Genomic DNA, 20,942 nt, shown 5'->3' on the forward strand with positions numbered 1-20,942 from the left:
TGCTGGGATTATTCAGATGTGATCATGAAAAGCACCCAGCACTGAGTGATGTTCGGTAATGACTAGTTATGATTATCACTGGAAAGACATAGGAAGGGATCATTTGTCATGATCAGTTTTACCTTGAGAGACAGAACTTACTTTATGATAATACTGTGAGTCAGCTATAAGGGAAGTCAGCAAGCTCCCTGAACCACACCCCTATTCCACTGCCTCCCATGAAAAGACTGAGGGAAAAGAAATACCCTGCAGAGGGTAAGTTGGTTCCCCTCTCTGATGGCTCCAAATATTTGAAAATAGTACAAGAAATAGCTCGTGTACTATTAGTTCTAGGTAAGACAAGACTGTGCTCAGTGAACTAAACAGATTAACCTGAAATTGGACTCTGATCCCCAAGGAAACAGGCTGGTATAGCCCAGTCCTTACTGGCCCTGCAGAGGAAAAACACCATGTGTCTATCTCAACTGTGATCTGGTTGGATATGATCTAAGCTCTGAATAGTGCCTAAGCGCATTTCAGATGCATAATACCTGTTAGACAATACTAAGCAGGGAGCTTTAGGGAGGGGGGAGGCTGCACCCTAATACTGAGGAAATACTGAGGAACTGACACCAGAAATGAAGATCCAGCATTGTAATTCTGCCTTCCTCTATTCCATCATTTTAGTCAGACAAATTTCCTTTTCTCTTAGCTTTTCTCAAATAATTACAAAAACTAACTCAATAAATTAACTAACAAAAAAGTAAGGGGTGGTTATTTATATGATAGAATTCTTCCATTCAAATCATTTGTTGCAAAATTCCTTTTAAAATAAAACCCTTCCCTCACAGTGTGAAAATTCACAGCCCTTCCCAAGCACCCGGCCCTCTCCATTACTCCTCTAACTACTTGAGGAAAAGAGCAGGAAAGGAGCAGGAGGGCAGACCTCCAATGAAAACTTCCTTGTTAATAATATTCCATGTTTGTTTAAGTGCTTTATAGTTTTAATGCACTCTCAGATCCACTGTGGTCTTTTACGAAATGGTATAAACGAAACTATACCTATTTGACAGATGAGAAAAGTGACATATAGTGATCAGTGCAGTAAGACCTGAACCCAAGATCTTTTCAACCAAATGCAATGGTCTGGGACCTGACACGAGTGGTCCCAGGTTCATGCTCACCAGTTTTCTGTGCAGTTTTTTCCTCCCTTCAGTGAGTCAGTTCCAGGCATCCTCCTCCTTCCTCCTCAGTTAATTCTGATTCATGCCTCACCTCATGTAATTACTAAATGGGAAAGATTTGAGTAAACCAACATCCAATCAACTAATATTCACTGAACACAAACTAGAAGCCAGACCTTTGAATTTTTAAGCAAAGGGAAACTTAATCTTCTCTATCATTCAGAAAGACTATGGTGAGATTAATCACTTTATCAATTTTTAGAACCAATTATCTAAAAATAATATTTGCATATTGGTCAAAATGGAGTCCCTAGCTAGATGTGTTCAATCCCTCTTTATAAATCTGGAAACACACTTCAAGTGGCTTCTGTAAGAAAGTAAGGCTTGGACAATGTCTCTGCATAGACTTGATAAGATTTCCAAGTGTGCCATGGTAAAAATCTCATTTCTTAAATCACTCATTCAACATTAGCTTACTGTACAAACTTGCTTGTGCTTGGTTCCGGAGGTAAGAAAGTGATAAAGTTAGATGCAGCAGTCATGAACCTGAAGGAGGTTAGAATCTAGAACAGGAAGACCAGTGCCCTACTCTGGACTCACCAAGGGTCCCCAGGTTCTGAATGGTCAGGCCTCACAACCCTCTGGGCCAAAGGTGGAACCCAGCTACCCGCACCCCGTCTGCAGCCACATGGGCCTTCTCTCATTTCTATGAACTCTCCTGGCTCCTTCTTCCACTGGACTCTATGTAAGTCCCAGTTTCCTCAGCTTTGAAGTTCACCAGGCTCTTGGTGGCCTTAGCTCCACTTCCTCCTTCAGCCGTGAGCTCCTGACCTGCTGCCCTCAGGAAGCCTTTTCTGACTTGCAGGTCTGGTCATATCTGCCTATGAAACCCTCTACCACCTTCAACCTAATCACATTTGTAGTTTTACATGCACTTGTCTGATTGTTTGATATTTGACTGTCTGCTCTCAGGTGCTTAAAATCCTGACGGGGCTGGGATTGGTTTTAGATGCCAGTGCCTGGCACACAGTAGGCCCTCTAGGAATGAAAACGGAACAGTCAAGTATGTGTGGAACTAAGTAGCCTGGGCTCTGTGGAGGGGTCAGGGTGGACTGGGTTAGCTTCTTTAACACTGGGCCTCCCAGTTCCTATCTTAACCCTTGAATGACACTTTGAAATGGAAAGATTGTTTGTCCCAAGTCCCCAGAAGACTTTAAACTCCTGGACAGCAGAAATCCCATTATATTTAGTGCTGTGGCCCCAGTACCTAGCTGCCTGTCACTGAGCATTAAATACACGTGCAAAACACTTCATAAATATTAGTCATTGCCAGTATTAATGAATACATTCCGGAGGGTGGGTCAAAGTGGAAGATGTTATCCACAGCTTCAAAGAAATATTTAAGACTGAATGGACTCTCACAAGACTACAAACGGGGTGGGGGGGGGGGGCATCTGCGTGGTTCAGTCGGTTGAGCTTCCGGCTCAGGTCATGAGCTTCCGGTTGGTGAATTCGAGCAGGCCCTTTACTGGCAGCGTAGAGTCTGCTTGGGGTTCTCTCTCTCTCTCTCTCTCTCTCTCTCTCTCTCTTTCTTTTTCTCTCTGCCCCTCTCCAGCTCTCTAAGTAAATAAACTTAAAAAAAAAAAATACAAACGACCCCCTAACCAAAGTGTTGTTTTTTTTTTAAGGAAAAAAAAAATTTTGCCTGCCCTCTTTCCTCTGGAAAGCAAACAAAACCCCCAAAGCAACACCCCCCCCCCAAACAAAATCCTCTCAACCAACGTCTTCCCCTTTCCGGGCCTTCACCTTCGTGTCTCCCCGCACTTCATGAGCGAACTCTGGGCGTCAGTCACTGCGGAGACTGCAATCGCTGCGGTGCAGCCAGGCATTTCCTGACCCGGGTGCAACTTTGTGAGGATGTACGTAGTTGGACCTCCTCTCCTGGAGATGGAATTTATGGGAGATGGGAAAGTGGTGGTGTTTATAAACAGGCAGGGAGGAGTCTTTGCCTCTTAGCTGACATTTTAGCCGGCCACCTCCATCCCGCGTTTGGAGGCAGCAGCCCCAGCCCGCAGGTACCGCGGACCACAGAACGCCACGCGGCCGAGGCCCCTCCCCCGCCGCAACGGTCCTGGCACGCAGGCGCGGTGGCGCGCGCGGGGCGGGACGCGCAGGGGCGGGGCTGCGCGGGCTCACTTAAATACAGAGCCGGTGGGGGCGGTGCGAAGCTGCCGCGGCGTTGCTGCCCGGTTGCCGCGAGTCCTCGCAGCTGCCTCCTTGTGGCGTGAGCTTCCAGCCTCGCTCTTCCCCCGGCGGCGGCGGTGGCGGCAGCAGGAGGAGGAGGGAGCGGAGGCGAGCGGGCGGCGGGCTCCATGGAGAGCGGCGGACGCTCGGGCAGAGGCGGCTCTTCCTCTCCGACACCCGGGCAGCAGTGACCGGCGCTTGCGCCCTCCTCCGCGTCGAAGCGGCCGCCGGCTCCGGGACTGACCGGCCTCGCTGTCACTCCCCGCGCCGCCGCCTCGCCTCCCGGCGCCCCTGCGCCCCGACTCGCCCGCGCCCCAACTCCCCGGCGGGGTGGCGGCAGCCGGGCCCCCGCGGCGGCGGCCGGAGCAGCAGCGGCAGCAAGAGCCCGCCTCTATGATGAAGTTCAAGCCCAACCAGACGCGGACCTATGACCGCGAGGGCTTCAAGAAGCGGGCGGCGTGCCTGTGCTTCCGGAGTGAGCAGGAGGACGAGGTGAGGGCGACCAGCACGCTCTGCGCCTCCCGCGACGGCGCCGGGGCAGGCTGGGGGGTGGGGGCCAGGGCCGGTCGGGGAGGGGGTCTTAGCCCTTCACCTTGCTCACCCGACCCTTCGTCTGGCCACCAGGCTGGGAGGGATTAGCCCCCTCCTTCTTTCCCTCCCGCCCTTCCTCCCTCCTTCCTTCCTTTCTCTGGGTTGATAGAGGAGACAAAGGGGCTCGCCCAGCCCAGTGTTCTGCCGGGCCATGGTGAGGACCTGAGGCCGAGACGCCTCCTGGCCGGCGGGAAGGTCCCGGGCCGTATAGGTCGCTTCGGGCGGGAGTCACCATTTTAACTAGCGAATTGAGTAAAGCCAGATAAACCTTGAGTGCTAACGGAGGCGGCAGAAATGGCGTGAGTGTTGCAGCCCAAGCCCTTCTGCCTCTGTTACATTTCCCTTCCATGTTACGGCAATTTGCGGTTTCGGATTAAATCTAGGGATGTTTGTGGAATAGCCAGGCAATCCCCGTGCTTTAAAATAAAACCCCATTCGGTCTAGTTTTCTCAGTCCCACTCTTAAGTGGACCTTTTAACTCGCAAGCACTTGGCATAATTTATTTATATATATACGTATATGTATATATATATATACACACACACACACATACATATATATATTTAAAGGCCTCTTTTTAAAGTTTTCTGACTGTAGAAAGATGGCTAGTGAAAAATGTGGAATAATGCCTGAGGAAGAAGATGGACTAGAGGTGGGCAGAGTTGCCATTTTCAGACCGTAACCTCTAGCTCTGAGCATATTTATCAAGGCTTCTTAACTTTGCTGTATTTGGCTTGACATCTGGAGACGAGCAGCCTTTCTTTTTCTGAGAGTAAGCAGCCAGTCTTTAATTTACCTTTCTTCATTGGGTTGATAGTGAGGCTCTCAAGGTTTTCCTGGAGAACAGTTTTTCCTTGTTTCAGTTCCATTTAATTTAAAATGGTTCACTGTTTTAAATTTACTTAAAGCAAGGTGGCCAAGAAAATATTTTATAAAGCATTGCCACTCCTCTCAATCGGATAAGCATCTGACTTCGACTCACGGTTGGTGGGTTTGAGCCCCGCATTTGGCTCTGTGCTGACAGCTCAGAGCCTGGAGCCTGCTTGGGATTCTGTGTCTCCCTCTCTCTCTGCCCATCCCCTGCTCATGCTCTGCCCCTCCCCCCCCCCATAAACATTAAATTTGTTTTAGGGGTGTCTGGGTGGCTTAGTTAAGTGTCAGAGTCTTGGTTTCGGCTCAGGTCATGACCCAACAGTTTATGGGTTCAAGCCCCACATTGGGGTCCGTGATGGCAGTGTGGAGCCTGCTTGGGATTCGCTCGCTCTCTCTCTCTCTCTCTCTCTCTCTCTGCCCCTCCCCTGCCTCTCTCTCAAAAATAAATGGATAAACTTAAAAAAAAATTTTTTTTTTTCATTTTTTAAAGCATTGCCACTCCTAAAATGATTAGACCGGGAAAAAATTAATCTGAATTCTGCTTCCATAACCAACTGTGTCCAATAAAATACCAGGCTAAAACTGGAGACAGGAATTTAATGGTTTCCTTATTGCTAATCCCTGCAGTTAGGATGAATATGACATAGTGTACACTCAGTGGTGTAGTCGTTCTTACTCTATGACCTGAGGCCACTTAGGAGAGCTAGAAACTAGAAGGAGATAGGTTTTTGTGGGGTTGTTTTGTTTTGTTTTTAACATTTACAGAGTAACAGTCAATAAGCATTAAGTGCATCAAGGCCCCGTTAGGAAAAAACAAACTTTGAATATAGAAGCATATAATAGCCCAGAGTGATCAAGATAGGTCAAGGATCTTGTCTAATTTGCTCACTATTGTGTAATCACATTCTTAGTTGAGTGTTTTTACTGTGTGGGACTTGCCTGAAGACCTTTTAAGTTTGCTGCATTTAATCCTCTTTGTGCTGGTCTGTAGGTGAGGAGAGGGTTGCAGGGCCTAAGTACTTTGCCCAAATGACATAATTAGGAAGTGGTAGAGTCGGAATTCAGGATCCAGTCCCTGTTTCTGATGCTGGGCTCTTGGCACAGGGCTCCATGGCAATTGGGTGCACACTGTTTGCTGAATGAGAGATTTTGTGAGGCTGAGCTTGGAAGCCTTTCTGGAAGTGATGACTTTGAAGTCTTGCCATAACCTGAACTTGGAATTCAGGCTTTAAAAACGGTTCCCAGGGGAAGATATAGGAAATAGGAAATTGAAATGATCTGCATTGTGTGAATGGTAAAGCAAAGCCTGAAGAACACTTCAGAAATTCCTGTAGCAGATAAAGGAGTTATTTCTGTGCTTGGAAATTGTTCCTACTGTAATAAATGCTCAATTCCTAGCCTCGAGTTGAGTCCACAGACTAGTGCCATTAGATAAAATGAAGTAAGGAGCAAGCTCTGGAGCATTTATTAGAGAAATCTGTTATGTACATAAATCTGGTACCGTGCAGGTTGAGAAACCAAGTCAGTTGGTTAGAGAATACGCTGTGAGGGAAGGCTCTGGAATTCTCTAAGTAAAATGCACAGCCAACTTTAATGTGTGGTCTAGGATCTTCATTTTTGTAGTCGTATATAGTTGAGGCTCCTTCTGTTATATAATAGTGACAAAGATGAACCTGTTAGCTTTCCTGAACATCTTGCTATTTTGCTGTGAATTTGATTTCACTCTTTTGAAATTACGTTGGTAGCCTTCCAAGGATAAGATACAAAACAGCCTGAATCCACCTCTTTAGCTAATAGATGAGACTTTTTCCCCCTCCTGGGTTAATAACACCTAGACCCCTGTTGGGAGATTTAAATGTATGCTTTATTTAAGGACGAAATGTTTATAAAGTATAAATTGAAATAAAATAAGAATTGCTGTTTGACCACAAAAGTTATGCAGTGCTCCAGGATGGCTCCCCTTGTACTGAAGGATTCTCATAGCCCTTAGTTGAGAACAGATTGTTTTAGGGAAGAAACAGCAGTCTGTGTTCTCTTGGGGGTGGTTTTATTATTTGCCCATTTTATCTTCCCCGCGAGGTAAATAAGCATTAGGATTTGTATAGTAAGAAATTAGGCAGCAGAGTTAACTTGTCCCAAGATCATGGAAGCTGGCAGATCTTTTTGAGCCCAGGTCCTTTATTTCTGAATCTCCTGTTCATTTGATCCTCTCTCTGGTTCTGTAGGGAGCCACCCTTAGTTTTGGTGGTTGGGCTTCCACACAAGCCCACAAATAAGCATCCCATAGAGTAGCTGGGATACTGTGTTTGTACAGTGAAAGAGGACAGTACATTCACAAAGGGTAGCCAGAAATGGATTCTGTTCAACACATTTGCATATAACTGAACAGGGATGCAGAGATGAAAAGTATCAGCTCCTAAGAAACATAGGAGTAAACATAGGAGAAACATTCTGTAGTGTTTGGACAGACAGAAACTGACATAAAGGGAAATCAAGTAGGGGAAGAGTACCATCAGGTACTGACAGCAGGGTTAAGATCACTGGAACTGGATTTCAGTGAGTGAGAGAGGAAGGACCAAGCATCACAAACAGAGCAAGACTTGGGGCTGTGGACTAGTTGAACTGCAACTTGGGATGGCATTGAACAAATAATGGTTGAAAAAGAGCACCTTAATATATAAGGCTAAGGAGTTGCTAGGCAAGACAGGAACATTTACATTTTAAATGTATTCAAGCTTGAGGATGATCTAGCAGCAATATAAGATAGAGTGCTGAAAAGAGAAACAGAAGTGACTTTGATTCTGGGTGGAATCCAGGCACAGTTGTGAAAAACACTAACAAAACTGTCTTAAGAACTGCCTATTACTCTTCCACTTGGACTTACTGCCCTAATTAGCTTTTAAGCTCCTTGAGCCAGGGACTGCATTCTACCACCTGCCAAATGCCAAATGTGTATTAACTAAAATGTCTGAATTCTACAAAATCATGCACTAAGACTTGGTTGGGAAAAGTGGTCTTAAAACCTGTGGGACTCTAAAACCAGAGCTCTAATAAAAACAATCTTAATAAGAAATGCTAGTACAGTATTTGTACGTATGTGTATATGTACTAACATTTGTATGCTTGGGGTCAACAGGCAGTCTGCCTTTTCAGATAAACACTCTGGGGCTCATACTTCTGCAGAAGTCCTTTTAGATTTAAGGCTCTGAACATACTTGCTTCAAGCGGAGACCACTTTCTAATGAAAATTAAATAACTATCTGAAGGCAATCTTTTCTAAATGGAGGGAAATAACATCTATGCCTGCAGCTCTCCTAGACATAAAGGGCTTCTTGGGCCACTTAAGCAGCCACTTCCTTCAAGGGAAGGCATTTTTGTACAATTTGCCTCTGTTTTAGGCTCTTGGTATATATCACGAAGGCTTTCTCCAGTGTGTGTAAAAGCTAAGCCCATCATTTCAAGACATTGATGTGCTACAAGAAAATGTCATGATCAGTCCATTTAGCATTCTTCTATCTACCAATCCCATAAGGATGGTCCCTGATTTACAATGATTCAACTTGTGATTTTTCAACTTTATGATGGTATAAAAGTAATACGCATTCAAGAGAAACTACTCGAATTTGGAATTTTGATCTTTTCTTGTCTAGCAATAATCTGAGTTAAACACATTTTCCCAAAATGAGCTGTTACTTCTGACCCTCCTATACAACTGTGCCTCAATAGTCCAAAAAGTAGGACTATTAACTTGTTTAATAGTAGCAGTAGGTAGCTGGTTAATGGATACAGTAACCACTGCCGTAACTTAAGATCTTTTAAAATGTCTGTGTGCATACTGGGTGTTCTTAATAATATACTGCTTGCTGGCCTAATTTTGATTAAGAGCCCCTAATACAGTTAACTGTGGTAAAGTAGTTTTAAACCATTCATGCATCCTGGTTCATGATAGCATGTGAAGAAAGAACAAAAACCCCAATACAGCTTCTAAATAGCTACAGTTTAAAACTCTTCATTCCTAATTTAGGGATCACTTGAGGGGTTTTCCAGATAGGCTTTTTTTTTTTTTTTTTTTTTTTTCTGGGAAAGAAATAGTCATTTGTAGTGACTAGTTGTTCCCAAAAGCAAGCTGTGACCAAGAACAGTTACAAGAGTGAAAGCTGAAACACAAATGGCATTTGGGGGCCACTTGGTGTATACAGCTAAGAATTTCATTTACCTCCATGCTCAAATCTTGAACAGCATTTTTTTTAGTTTACAAGCTCTTACACACCTCCAGTGAGAAGGACTTACTAGGTGATAGTAGGGTTTTGAATCTATACTGTAGATTATTCCAATTCATAGACAAAGTGTTGTCTAGTAAGACTCAGGGCTGGTTCCAAGTAGACCATTATCACTACACTACTGCTACTTAAAGTGAGAAGTTCTTATATAACAAATGCTTAAAACATTAGGAATCGAAGAAAAAGACAAGTGTGGGAAATGGCTTCTTAACAATGACAGGTGAATGGTGTTTTATGTTGAATGTTGGATACACATGGAAGGAAGGTTGAGGTCAGATAGTATAGTAGCAGGAATGTTTATATGAAGGTGGGCAACAGCACTGCCTTTGAGGTTGACTGTGATTCAAGTCTAATTCTGCAGCCTGGTGGATTGACTAACCTTTTTATAAATCTTTCCTTTGGACTCAGCTCTGGCCTATCTGGAAAGTTGAATGCCTGCTTTCCTCTCCATCACCTTGTCACTAATGTGCAGACTGTCATCTTGTTGAATACACAAAATGTAATATACCTACAAAGGTAGTTGAAAAGGAATTTAAAACCTATGAACAACCAGGTCTGGATTTGTCAGCTATTGGTGTATCCCCTTACTAAGATTTTATAACCTAAATAATGTTTTTAGAGCGTTACCAAGCATGCTAAAGTACAGATCTAGTAGATTGGGGATGTTGTAGAAATGTTTAGATGGCTTCCCCCCCCCTCCCTGAGGATATGGAATAATAATGATTTGTGATACAGTTCTTTACAGTTCTTCTAACATGTAGTAGGGATTTTAATGGTCTTTGCTTATGCTATTCAAATTCATTTCTTCTACCCTGCTAGGTAATCACCACCACTCCCCACTCCATAAACAAACAACAAACATAATGTGGCCTTGACCTCACTTGAACTTCGAATGAAGTACTCTAGATGAGTAGGCAAATTCATAATGAAACATACTGGTTTTCAAATCTGTTTCATTACCAAAGGCTCATTATCAAATGTTTTAAACTAGTAGTTTAGATGCTGATCATTCTATACCACAGGTATTAATTACTCATTTATTTTGGAAAGATACATTTGAAGTTAATGGTTTGATCAAATTTAATCATTTTGAAATGTCAGGGGATTCTTGCACGATAAGGTCTCAGTTTCTGCTAAATCGTTTGTCCAAAACCATACAGATCTGTTTTCATGAGGCTTTAGAAAAAGTAATTTATGAAGGGAACTGTGGAAGCATGTAGGTATTTCCTGTCACTGACTTTTGGAAGACAAGTTCAGTCATATGTGAATTATGTCCTGTAGACTGCAGATTAAAGATTTGATTTCAATTAGAAGCATAAGTGTTCAGAAAAGCAGGCACAGACTATACTAATGGGTATTCAACATTATTAACCGTATATAATTTATCTCTTAAATACTATCTTGGGACAGATGGGAATTATCATTGACCTAGATATATGACACTGAATTTCATTTTTTCAGGACTCCAACATTATGAATATTGATGGTTTTGAAATTCCTTGTTTACTAAATAAATAAGAATGTAGTTTTCCAGTTAGCAAGCCCCTGCAGTGTCGTGTCCCATTATGAAGGTAATCAAGGAAGTTGGAATTGGGTAGTTAAGAATTTCATCCAACCTACTCGGCAATGAAAAAGAATGAAATCTTGCCATTTGCAACAACATGGATGGAACTATGCTAAGTGAAATAAGTCAGAGAAAAACAGATACATGTTCTCACTCATATGTGGAATTTGAGAAACTTAACAGAGGGAAGAAAAGGAAAGGAAAAAAAAAGTTACAAACTGAGGGAGTCAAACCATAAGAAACTCTTAAATACAGAGAACAAACAGGGTTGATGGGGGGATGGGGAGAGGGAGAATGGGTGAGGAGCATTGAGGAGGGCACTTGTTGGGATGAGCACCGGTTGTTGTATGTAAGTAATGAATCATGGGAATCTACTCTCGAAGTCAAGAGCACACTATATACACTGTATGTTAGCTAACTTGACAAGAAATTATATTTAAAAAAAAATAATAAGAATTTCACCCAGGCAATAAAAACTAGATTGTCCGTAACCCCACACCTAGTGACCAGGAAAAGAAGCCTCCAACTCTGCAGTCAGAAACAGTAGTTACAGTTTACTTTTCCCTTGATGCAAGACATATGCTTTTATACCTTAAGCATTTTTTATTTTAACTTAAAAACTTACACTTGCCAATCTCAATATATAGGCCAAAGCCTTGGAATACCATAGATATTTGGTAAGCTTCCTTTTTGAGTGAAACAAAAGATGAAATCTGATTCGCAGTCTCACTTTGTTTAAAGAATTTTAATTGAACTTTGAAGACTTGCAGGCTCTTTCTGGATTTTTAAATTTCCTTTTTACAGTAGTCTCATCCATATTTAATTTGATAGCAGTTTTTAATAATAACCTACCTTTAATCTTTGCAAAGTCTTTTTTGATAATTCCTTTTTGCCCTCATTTCATCACTAATTCTCAATAATTATAAAACTAATGCAACTGGCAAAATTTGGGGGAAAAGCCTAGTTCTTGGTAAGCTGATGCAATTCAATTAGTAGGAAAGCAGAAGAGGTCGTAATGGCCAACATCGAGTGCTTAGGCCAGGATATAAGGTATTTAAGTGTCATAAACACTCAGTAATTCTACAAGGATAGGTGCTTGGAGGAAACTGGGGTACTGAATGGTAGATTATCAGCCCATCATTGGGTGCATCAAGGAATGAAATACATCTTGGGTATGATCTGTACAGTTGCAAAACATCTTTGAGTTTAAACCAGTATTTGCTAACTCTTGCTAGATTTGTTTATTCTGGCTGTTTAGTTTCTAATTTTGATATGTAAGCCCTGTTTGCTAATACTTTAAATTTAAAGCTGTTTTATGTTTCATTTGACCAAAATTGCTATATTTGGACTTGGTGATACCCTCACAGTCAGCCATTCATATTTTAGCTAAGGCTTTATCAGCTGTTGTTAATTTACAGTGCTTTCTCTGGACTTGCATTGTTTTGCCAGTTATTTGTTTGAAGGAATGAAGCTGGCAGAAGCAATGGAGTCCTATCCAGGTAAAGGATGAGAGAAACAACACTCAGACCCCTTGAGCATTAATTGATCACTGCTCTGCGATGATGGTGTGTCCATAGGCAAAAGTGTGCTGCTTTGTTTTCAGATTGAGGGGATAGGGGCCTGAATAGACGTTCCCTTATCTTCCAACTCAGTGTGTTCAAGGCTGGGGGAAAGGTGGGAGTTGCTGAACTCCTGAGTTGCTGAACCCCGGGAGTTACTGTCATCCTGGAACTTTTCCGTTGGGGAAGGCTGAGTTTCTGGCAGCCTCCTCAGGTGGGAGGTGAATCCTTGTGCTGGCTATGAACTCTCAAGTGCCAGCAGTTCCTGCGGCAGTAGAGTGGGAGCTGGGCAGATAGGACCACCGGCGTGTCAGAAGACCAGTACACATCAGGGATCATACTTTGCTCTGAATTGATTGATTTATCTGGAAAGAATGTTCTGTGTTTACTTAGAGATAATATACTAAGGGAATTTTGTAACCAGTTTTTGTTCAAGTTGGTTAAGACACCTGTTACTTCATATAAACATCCTTTGCTTATTTATCATAGTAGCCAAGCCTTTGTTGCTGTTTTAAGTTGGGTGCATTTCAACCTAACCTGGCCCACAAATTTTCATGTAGAAGATGGGTATATAATACTTGTTTCAGGTACTGTTTAAGTAGTGAACCTCTAGGATACTCTGTGGTAATGTTTGTTTTTTAAAAAGCATTTGCAAATTTAAAGGTTAATGCTATTCTCGATTGGGGTCTGCAGACTTTTCTTATAAAGGGCCAGATAGTATTTTAGGCTTTGTGGACCATGCAGCCTCTGTCACAGCTACCGAACTCTGCTGTTACAGCATCAAAGCAGCCATAGGCAACGTGTGAAAAATGAATGAGTGTGGCTGGATTCTCATAAAATTTTATCTATGAACAGTGGAATTTGAATTTCATATAATTAAAAATATAAAAACCATTTTTAGCTCACAGACTGTACAAAACAAGCAATGCACTCAACTGTAGCTTGCCGTCTCTCCTAGATCATAAATTATAGCTGCCTGATATCAAAAGAAGTGACTCTTACCCATTTATAGAAGTTTGGAACATGAAGGGTACTTCCTCCCACCTAATCATAAGTGTAAAAATAACAAGAACTCTCTATCTACCAAGCATTGACTTAATGAATTCCCCTATTCCTTTTTCACAGTATCTGTTAAGTATCCTTACTCTTTATAGGTAAGAACAGGGTGACCTGCCTAGGGTCACATATCCTTAAATTTGGAGCGGAAGAATAAGATTCTGTAACTCACGAAAGCAGATATGACCACAAACCTAAGTGCACGCAGTTCTGGGGCTAGTAAACCCAAGTATCCACTTTTATCTTTCATTGGTATCCATGATTTAGGGAATTTTACTAACTGAATCTGGTAGTTGAAGTGATTTCATTAGGTTCAGAATGATTTCGTGGTGTGATTACATTATTGTTGAATTCGGAATTCCAAGAGTGTTTACAAAGGCTGTCAACTGCGCTTTCTTGTGGTATAATGTGTACACCTACTAATTTTAATGAAATTACAAATGGGCTAATCAGGAAGGGCTTTCCAGCCTTGTAAAGGGTTGAGAATGTTACGTCCGTAGTGCTTCGCAGGCTGTGGGGCCTACACTCGCGGTTGGTCTTGCAGGTGCTGTTGGTGAGCAGCAGTCGGTACCCAGACCAATGGATTGTCCCAGGAGGAGGAATGGAGCCAGAGGAGGAACCTGGTGGTGCTGCCGTCAGGGAAGTTTACGAAGAGGTGAGACGAGTAGTAGCAGCTTATTTGCTCTCCTTTCACACACACCGTATTTTGAGATTTTACGGTGTGTTCCCTGTGGCACTCTGGCTACGTGCACTGAGAAGAAGGCAAGGCAGGTCCATGAGTGCTCTTTTTGTTGTCTGACTGAAGATTTTTAAGCGGGTGACCATAGCTAGCATTTTGTTAAGCAGGTATTTCTTAAGCCTGGTAAAAGAGAGCTAAAAATGAATGTAGAAGTCCCCCAGAATTGTGTAACATGCAGTTGTGTAACAGGCAATAAGCCTGATCAGTGATCGATGTAGAACAGGATGGCCCTGTCTCAGAGCAAGGTTAATAAATATTACACTGCAATGCACTGCAAGAATGCTCAGAGACATTAATCGTGTGCTGTAATTTTTTCAAATGAGTAAGAAGCAAATTGCTTTTATTCTACTCGTTTTGTCTTAAAGTTCAGTAAAAAGTGGTGCGCACGCACATGCACAAAAGCGTACACGGCCTGCTTGTCTTCTTATAGTTGATGATAGAACTTGCTTTCTACTCAGAGACAAAACAGCATATTAAGTGCCATAAGAGTTACTGAACAGCAGTGAGGGTGTATATGGGAAGCACATGCTAATGCTCCCGTTGGGTCTTGGTGTGTAGCTGGAGAGGTTTCAGAGAGATGGGTCTCGAAGGAGGAGCAGCTTTCTGAGGGAAGAGCGCGTCCCTAGATAGAGGCGGCAGCGGGCACTGATGCAGTGTGGATCGGCATGGGCTCACACTGCAGTTCCCGTCAGTCTGTTACCTGTCCCAGTCCCGGTAAAGTAATGAGGACTGCAGTAGGGTAGGAGAGTAACCTATAGGAAGGATTGTACCTCCTAAGCCATGTGAAAAAAGCAAGCAAGAAAGACAGTCCTTTAAGTAAGAAGGGGATTGATCAGTTGGTTCAGAAAAAAAGTCTGTTTTCATTCGTGAAGCTTGTCCCAGATTGGTAGAAAGTCTAATTTTTGGTCAATCCCTGTCATTTCTTACAAAATAAATGACAACAAATATGATCAGTCTGAACTTGTATATGGAATAAATTAAACCATGTTGTATAGCAAACCATAGGTCCTGAATCTTGGCATAGCTAAAAAACCTTCACAGAGGCAGGGTTGGTATGGAAGGGCCTATTGTGTTTAGATCCTTGAGTTGAAATAGCTAGAAAATAACGTTCGTGTAACCTTTCTTATGAAAGCTAACAGTTTTACATTGCATCTTTTTTATAATAGGCTGGAGTCAAAGGAAAATTAGGCAGACTCCTGGGCATATTTGAGGTGAGTTACAAAAGTAATCCTTGCTGATAACAGAATTAATCATTCTTTCCTAACTGGCCGGATAATCTGGCAGCAGCCCAAGTTAGACATTCCTTTTATCAGTAAGCAAGTAAGTTATAAGGATTAGGGGGAAGAGAAGTAAAAGTTACCTTTGATGTGCCATCAGTTTTATGCAGCATTACAATTACTTTCATATATGACAATACAGTGGAGCTGATAGAGAAAGACAGATCTCTTGGTTCACTGTATATTGTTTAGGTATAAACTTTTTAGGAGGTACAGTGTCCTCAGTATCACCGAAGGACTTAGGTCTCTTGTGGATACTGTCTGGAAATGTACCCTGTGCCTTTAGTGCATAACATGTAGATGATACACAAATAATGACTTAATCCTTAGAGGACTGTATGAAGGTAAAAAACTCAAGATACAAAGAATAGATGCTGACCGCATAGAATTCTCCTGTATAATCTATTATTACTCAAGGCAGAATGGAATTTGTGGAAGGAATTTGGAATTGGCAGGTATTCTGTGGAAGGTAAGGAGAAATGTAGTCAGGTCATGAGACCCAAACTATTCTCAAATGTATTTTCTTCCAAGAGTCAGACATAGATACATGGTATACCTGTATACCTGACACATCGTGACATATTTTTTCAAGATAATATTTAAGGGTTCGTTCAGTCCTTCTGGTAGAACCATATAAATTTGATTTTTAAGGCTTTTTACAGAATTCAGAAATTCAGATTGTGGAGCACTTGGTAGAATTGATGACTCCCAGAATACAATGTTAGTAGTGAAGTTCTTAATATTCAGACTTTCCCAGAATTCAGCACTTGCCTTACCCAATTGAACAGCACCATCTCCTGGTTGAAATGAAAAATACATTGAAGGTTTTCTGTAATTCAGAATAGCCATGGTACAAATAGCACATTGTCAATATGCTGGTAAGATTTTTGAAGAAAACGTCTCACATTATAAATAAAGCTTTTATAACATAGAAAGATAATAGTATTAACTGCTTTACAAGTGCTATTTACATTTCATAGAATCTGAACAGAAAATAGTAACCAACGTACCTTTCTCCTTAGAAGATATAAGGGAAAATTAGAATTGTCCTGCCTATTCACTCTGGTGATTTCAATGAATTTTTGAACATAGAATAATAAATGTATTTATTTTCCAGATACAGAGATAAGACAATGGGTTCTTAATGACTAGTAATTTTTTGTTAACATTTTTCTTTATTTTTGACAGAGAGAAACAGAGCATGAATGGGGGAGGGTCAGAGAGAGAGAGGGAGACACAGAATCCGAAGCAGGCTCCAGGCTCTGAGCTGTCAGCACAGAGCCCGACACGGGGCTCAAATTCACGGACCAAGAGATCACGACCTGAGCCAAAGTCGGACGCTTAACCGACTAAGCCACATGGGCGCCCCGACTAGTAACGTTTTATGTGAGCGATGCCTCTCATTTTTTGCTGTTCCTATTCCTTCCCAAAGACCTAATACGCTATTTGAATTGAGTGTATTACTCAGGTTGTCTGTGGTGGAAAAAATCGGGGCAATTATCAGGCAACCTGGCTACCTGTCAGTAGAGCACATGACTCTTGATCTCAGGGCCATGAGTTCAAGCCCCACGTAGGATGTAGAAAGTTTACTTTAAAAAAGGGGGGGGGGGTACCTGTGTGGTTCAGTTGGTTAAGGTCTGACTCTTGATTTGAGCTCAGGTCATGATCTTACAGCTTGTAAAATGGAGCCCGCGTCAGCCTCTGCACTGACAGCCAGGAGCCTGCTTGGGATTCTCTCTCCCTCTAGCTCTGCCCCTCCTGGCTCTCCCCTCTCAAAATAAACAAACATTAAAAAAGGAAATTAAAAAACTCAGGCAACAATCTGAAGTCCTAGACTATAGTAAACGAGGCTAACTTAAATTGAGATGAAAGTAGTGAGCCCCTTCATTTTAAGACCAACTCATGTTTAATTTCACAAGGTGGCAGTTTTAATATGGGTAAAAAATTGAGTTTCAGCATATAGGACTAAAACATTCCAGAAATGACTAGCCCATTCTCAACCCTGGTTGTGCATAGTTCACCTGGCAGCTTTTAAACTGCCAATACTTAATTGAATTAGTCTCTTAAAAAACACATACGTTGAAATCAAAGGTGCTAAATGTTTCCTATGGGGAGCTAATTTCAGCATTTTAAATGTTTTGTGTTACAGAAAACTCCCTTCTGTACTGGGTTAGACAACCGTGTATGCTTGACTATGTGCTAGTCAGCAGTATGCCACAACTGAATTTTTCTCCTCGGAAATGTGTAATGGCTAGTTCCTGTAGATTAAAATGCTTTTCTTTTTATATTCAAGCAGAACCAAGACCGAAAGCACAGAACGTATGTGTATGTTCTTACTGTCACTGAAATATTAGAAGATTGGGAAGATTCTGTTAATATAGGTAAGTTCCCTTTCCTTTTGCCATCCAGAGTCTTAATTCTGCTACTATGCGCTTGTAGAGTTTTCGTCTTAAATTATTTTGGGTTACCTTTTTTTAATAAGATCAGTATGGCCACATTTGAATTACATCAAAATTCTTCCCCCAACATATTATTTATTGTCTAAGCCATTCCAAAAAACAATAAAGCTGTTATTTGTAGGGGAGGAGTGAGGGGCGTTGTCAAAGGATGTGGCTTATTAGTTTTTTTAAGTGACTTTACTATATACTGACCAATGTCATACTGTTTTCTAGGAAGGAAGAGAGAATGGTTCAAAGTAGAAGATGCCATCAAAGTTCTCCAGTGTCATAAGCCTGTACATGCAGAGTATCTGGAAAAACTAAAGCTGGGTTGTTCTCCAACCAATGGAAATTCCACGGTCCCTTCCCTTCCAGATAACAACACCTTGTTTGTGACTGCTGCACAGACCTCTGGGTTGCCATCCAGTGTAAGATAGAGAGAATGGGGAGGGCCTCCCATGTGCAGTCTCACGGGGAGAGGTCTGTATTTTCCTTGGCAAACATCTGAATGACGCCTGCAAACTGTCTGAATTTGCCATGCAGGATTTTCAAACAATTTGCATGTTTTTCAGATGTTTTCAAATCTTCTTTTAAAAAAAAAAAAGTGTAAAATATTTTAATAAGCCAAAGCCATGTGTAATTTTTTTTAGATGCCTTAACTATGCCCCCAGCCCCACCCCACCCCCCATTTTAGTTGTCATTTTTTCACAGCATTTTGTTCAGTTTTTTTGTCCATTTGATGTCAGTCTGTGGTTTTTGCCAGATCACCTTACTTGTGGGTCTATTTTCCCTCTAAGTTATTTTCTCATTCACAGCATTAAGGTATTCAACAAATTCTGTTGTGGAGATTTATGAAAATAATTCTTGATATTAAATGAATCTACTGGTCCATAAACTTGTTTCATAGGATCACAGTTTTAATTCATAAATTCCAGACTTGGACTTTATGGTTCAATAACTGTTTTGACAAAGGAGTTAATTTACTATTTTCAGAAATTTAACTCATTTGTCTGTTTTCACAACTGGTATTATGTCACTAGCTACCCGATATGGCCAATTCCTGCCCCCCCACCCCACCCCACCCCCCCCGCCATAACTCAATAGTCCTTTAACACAAAGTTTAACTATATAGAGTGGTTTTTAGAGAGGTGTTGTAAGAAAAATGCACGCAGTAAATACATCTTATCATGAAAAACTGTGTTCATGGAACTTGAGTTAGCATGCTAGGTTGCCAATTCCTTTTATCTATAATCTCTTTACACAGAATACTTGATTGAGAACCCAGAATACCCTTGATATAAATTCCTTTTAAAGATATATTTCCAGTTTTTGAACTTACTGACCCCTCTTCAGTTAAACTTGCTGGTACTACCAACCACAGGATTAGAGTCTAACCTCAAATGCTGATCAGTGGTGACTGCATCACAATTGAGTAAAATGGCCTTCTTACTGTTCAGCTGTTACACACTTAGACATTAGGACACCTCAGAATGTCTCATCTTTTATAGATTGCCAGTAAGTACTGTTTATCCTGTAACTAACTTTTGGGGCACTGGAACATACCTGAGCTAAGAATTTCGTCTTAACACTTGTCTTTATACTCACTTACCATCAAGAATCCCATTGAAAAACACATAAGGTACCCTGTCTGAAACTCCTGTACTCGCCGACCGCCAAGTCACAAATGAGATGGGAGGAAAACAAACTTTGAATAAGACATGGGGTTCGGGGGCGAGTGAAAGATCTTTCTCTATGTAGACGTTAGCCTTGTAAATATTGTAACTGGTGAGTATAGAGTAGAAAGTTAAGTATGGTTGTACATTTGTTCCACAAATTGTTAACCTTTATAATTGCTGCTAAATAGCGCTGTTACACTTAAGAAAAATCAGTGCCATTGTTCCGAAAAATGCCGTATCAGTGCCATAAATGCAGCTGAACTAAATATAAGCATTAGTTCACAAATCAATGCTGTCAGAGGAATGAGCAAAGTAGAAAAACTTTTAACCAATGACATTTCATTTGAAATTATGTAGTGTGATCAAACATGATCATCCAGAGTTTTTATATTTTTCTTTGTACAGAGGTTATCCATTCTGGGTGTTTTTAAAAGAAACATTTTAAATCCACAGATTGACACTTTCTATCACTCTTCAATGGACTAGGATTTTTTTTCAGTAATCTGAAATTTCTTTAAATTACATACCTTAACACAGCAGAGAAACTGGATTTTGTATATAAAACTGTCCACCTGAAATGCTGTCACAAGTACTGGGGGAGGGAGGTTTCTTGTACATGATATTCTTAGAGGTAATAATGCATGAACTTATTTTATAAACTCTTGGACTATGTATTTGACATGTAAAATATGTACAGTATTAATGTCTGCCACCTCTTAAAAGTGAGCCTATAAATATTGTTGTATAATTTTCTTTGGTCAAAAGCATTTGGACTAAGTAGTGCCACTCGGGTCAGGATTTTCTTCAGTGCCATTTAGCAAACCAACTGTCTTTAGTCTATGCAACTAGCAAAAATTGGTATGACACAACAGAATACAGTTGTTACACTTCGAATTTCACATGAGGGATTCTTTACTATTCTTCTGGAACCCAGTCTAGCAAAACTAGAGGAAAGGCCCTAAGATTTCTGTTAAGAGAAAAAGCCTACATTTCCAGGCTCAACAGTTGAATCTACTACACATAACAAATAGTGTCTACTATCTCAACCCTCCAAAGTTTACACTGTTGGGAATCATTTGTGCTTTCTGTGGGGTAGTTGGATAAAATTGGCAGCTAAATTTTTCAGTCCCACGTGCCTCCTAAATAAAAGAAATAACTAGGTTACAAGTTGACTTACAGACACAGAGTAGCAACTATCCTGAATAATTGTTGTTGGGGAGTTTTGTGTGTGTGGCTTTTTTTTTTTTTTTAAATAAACAGGTGAAATATTCCAAACGGGCACATGCCATTCAATTTTCTGTCAATCAGTTGTATAAAGTAGCAAAACTGAAGGGGTGGGGGGCGTGGAGATGACTGTTGTATACACTCTAAATTGCCTTGCATGGTCTCATTTGAGATAATTGGTGTAAGAATCTTGACTTTTTTTATATTTGGAAACCAAATAAAAATGGAAATAAATTATCTTTTTTTTTTTTAACATAA

The 20,942-nt window shown here is 41.3% G+C and overlaps 1 protein-coding gene across 2 annotated transcripts; it reads left to right on the plus strand.

Annotated features, from left to right (window-relative positions):
* Positions 1–3,765: 3,765 nt before the first annotated feature.
* NUDT4 (nudix hydrolase 4) lies at positions 3,766–20,942 on the plus strand. 2 transcript variants are annotated; one of them, XM_030323375.1, is made up of 5 exons: positions 3,766–3,899; positions 13,875–13,985; positions 15,236–15,280; positions 17,640–17,727; positions 18,019–20,942. In XM_030323375.1, the coding sequence occupies exons 1-5, from the start codon at positions 3,801–3,803 to the stop codon at positions 18,219–18,221; spliced, it is 546 nt and encodes a 181-aa protein (XP_030179235.1). In that variant the 5' UTR covers positions 3,766–3,800; the 3' UTR covers positions 18,222–20,942. The 2 variants fall into 2 exon arrangements, with proteins under 2 accessions (XP_030179235.1, XP_030179236.1); XM_030323376.1 differs by having other exon boundaries at positions 17,643–17,727.

Source organism: Lynx canadensis, chromosome B4 (genome assembly GCF_007474595.2).
Source record: "Lynx canadensis isolate LIC74 chromosome B4, mLynCan4.pri.v2, whole genome shotgun sequence".
NCBI classification, from domain to species: Eukaryota; Metazoa; Chordata; class Mammalia; order Carnivora; family Felidae; genus Lynx; species Lynx canadensis.

Excerpts from the sequence above, each read along its gene's own strand:
- NUDT4 (XM_030323375.1), top strand. The coding sequence starts at position 3,801 with ATGATGAAGTTCAAGCCCAACCAGACGCGGACCTATGACCGCGAGGGC. Across the intron at positions 13,986-15,235 it reads TCAGGGAAGTTTACGAAGAG|GCTGGAGTCAAAGGAAAATT; the intron begins GTGAGACGAGTA and ends TTTTTATAATAG. Across the intron at positions 17,728-18,018 it reads GGAAGATTCTGTTAATATAG|GAAGGAAGAGAGAATGGTTC; the intron begins GTAAGTTCCCTT and ends ACTGTTTTCTAG.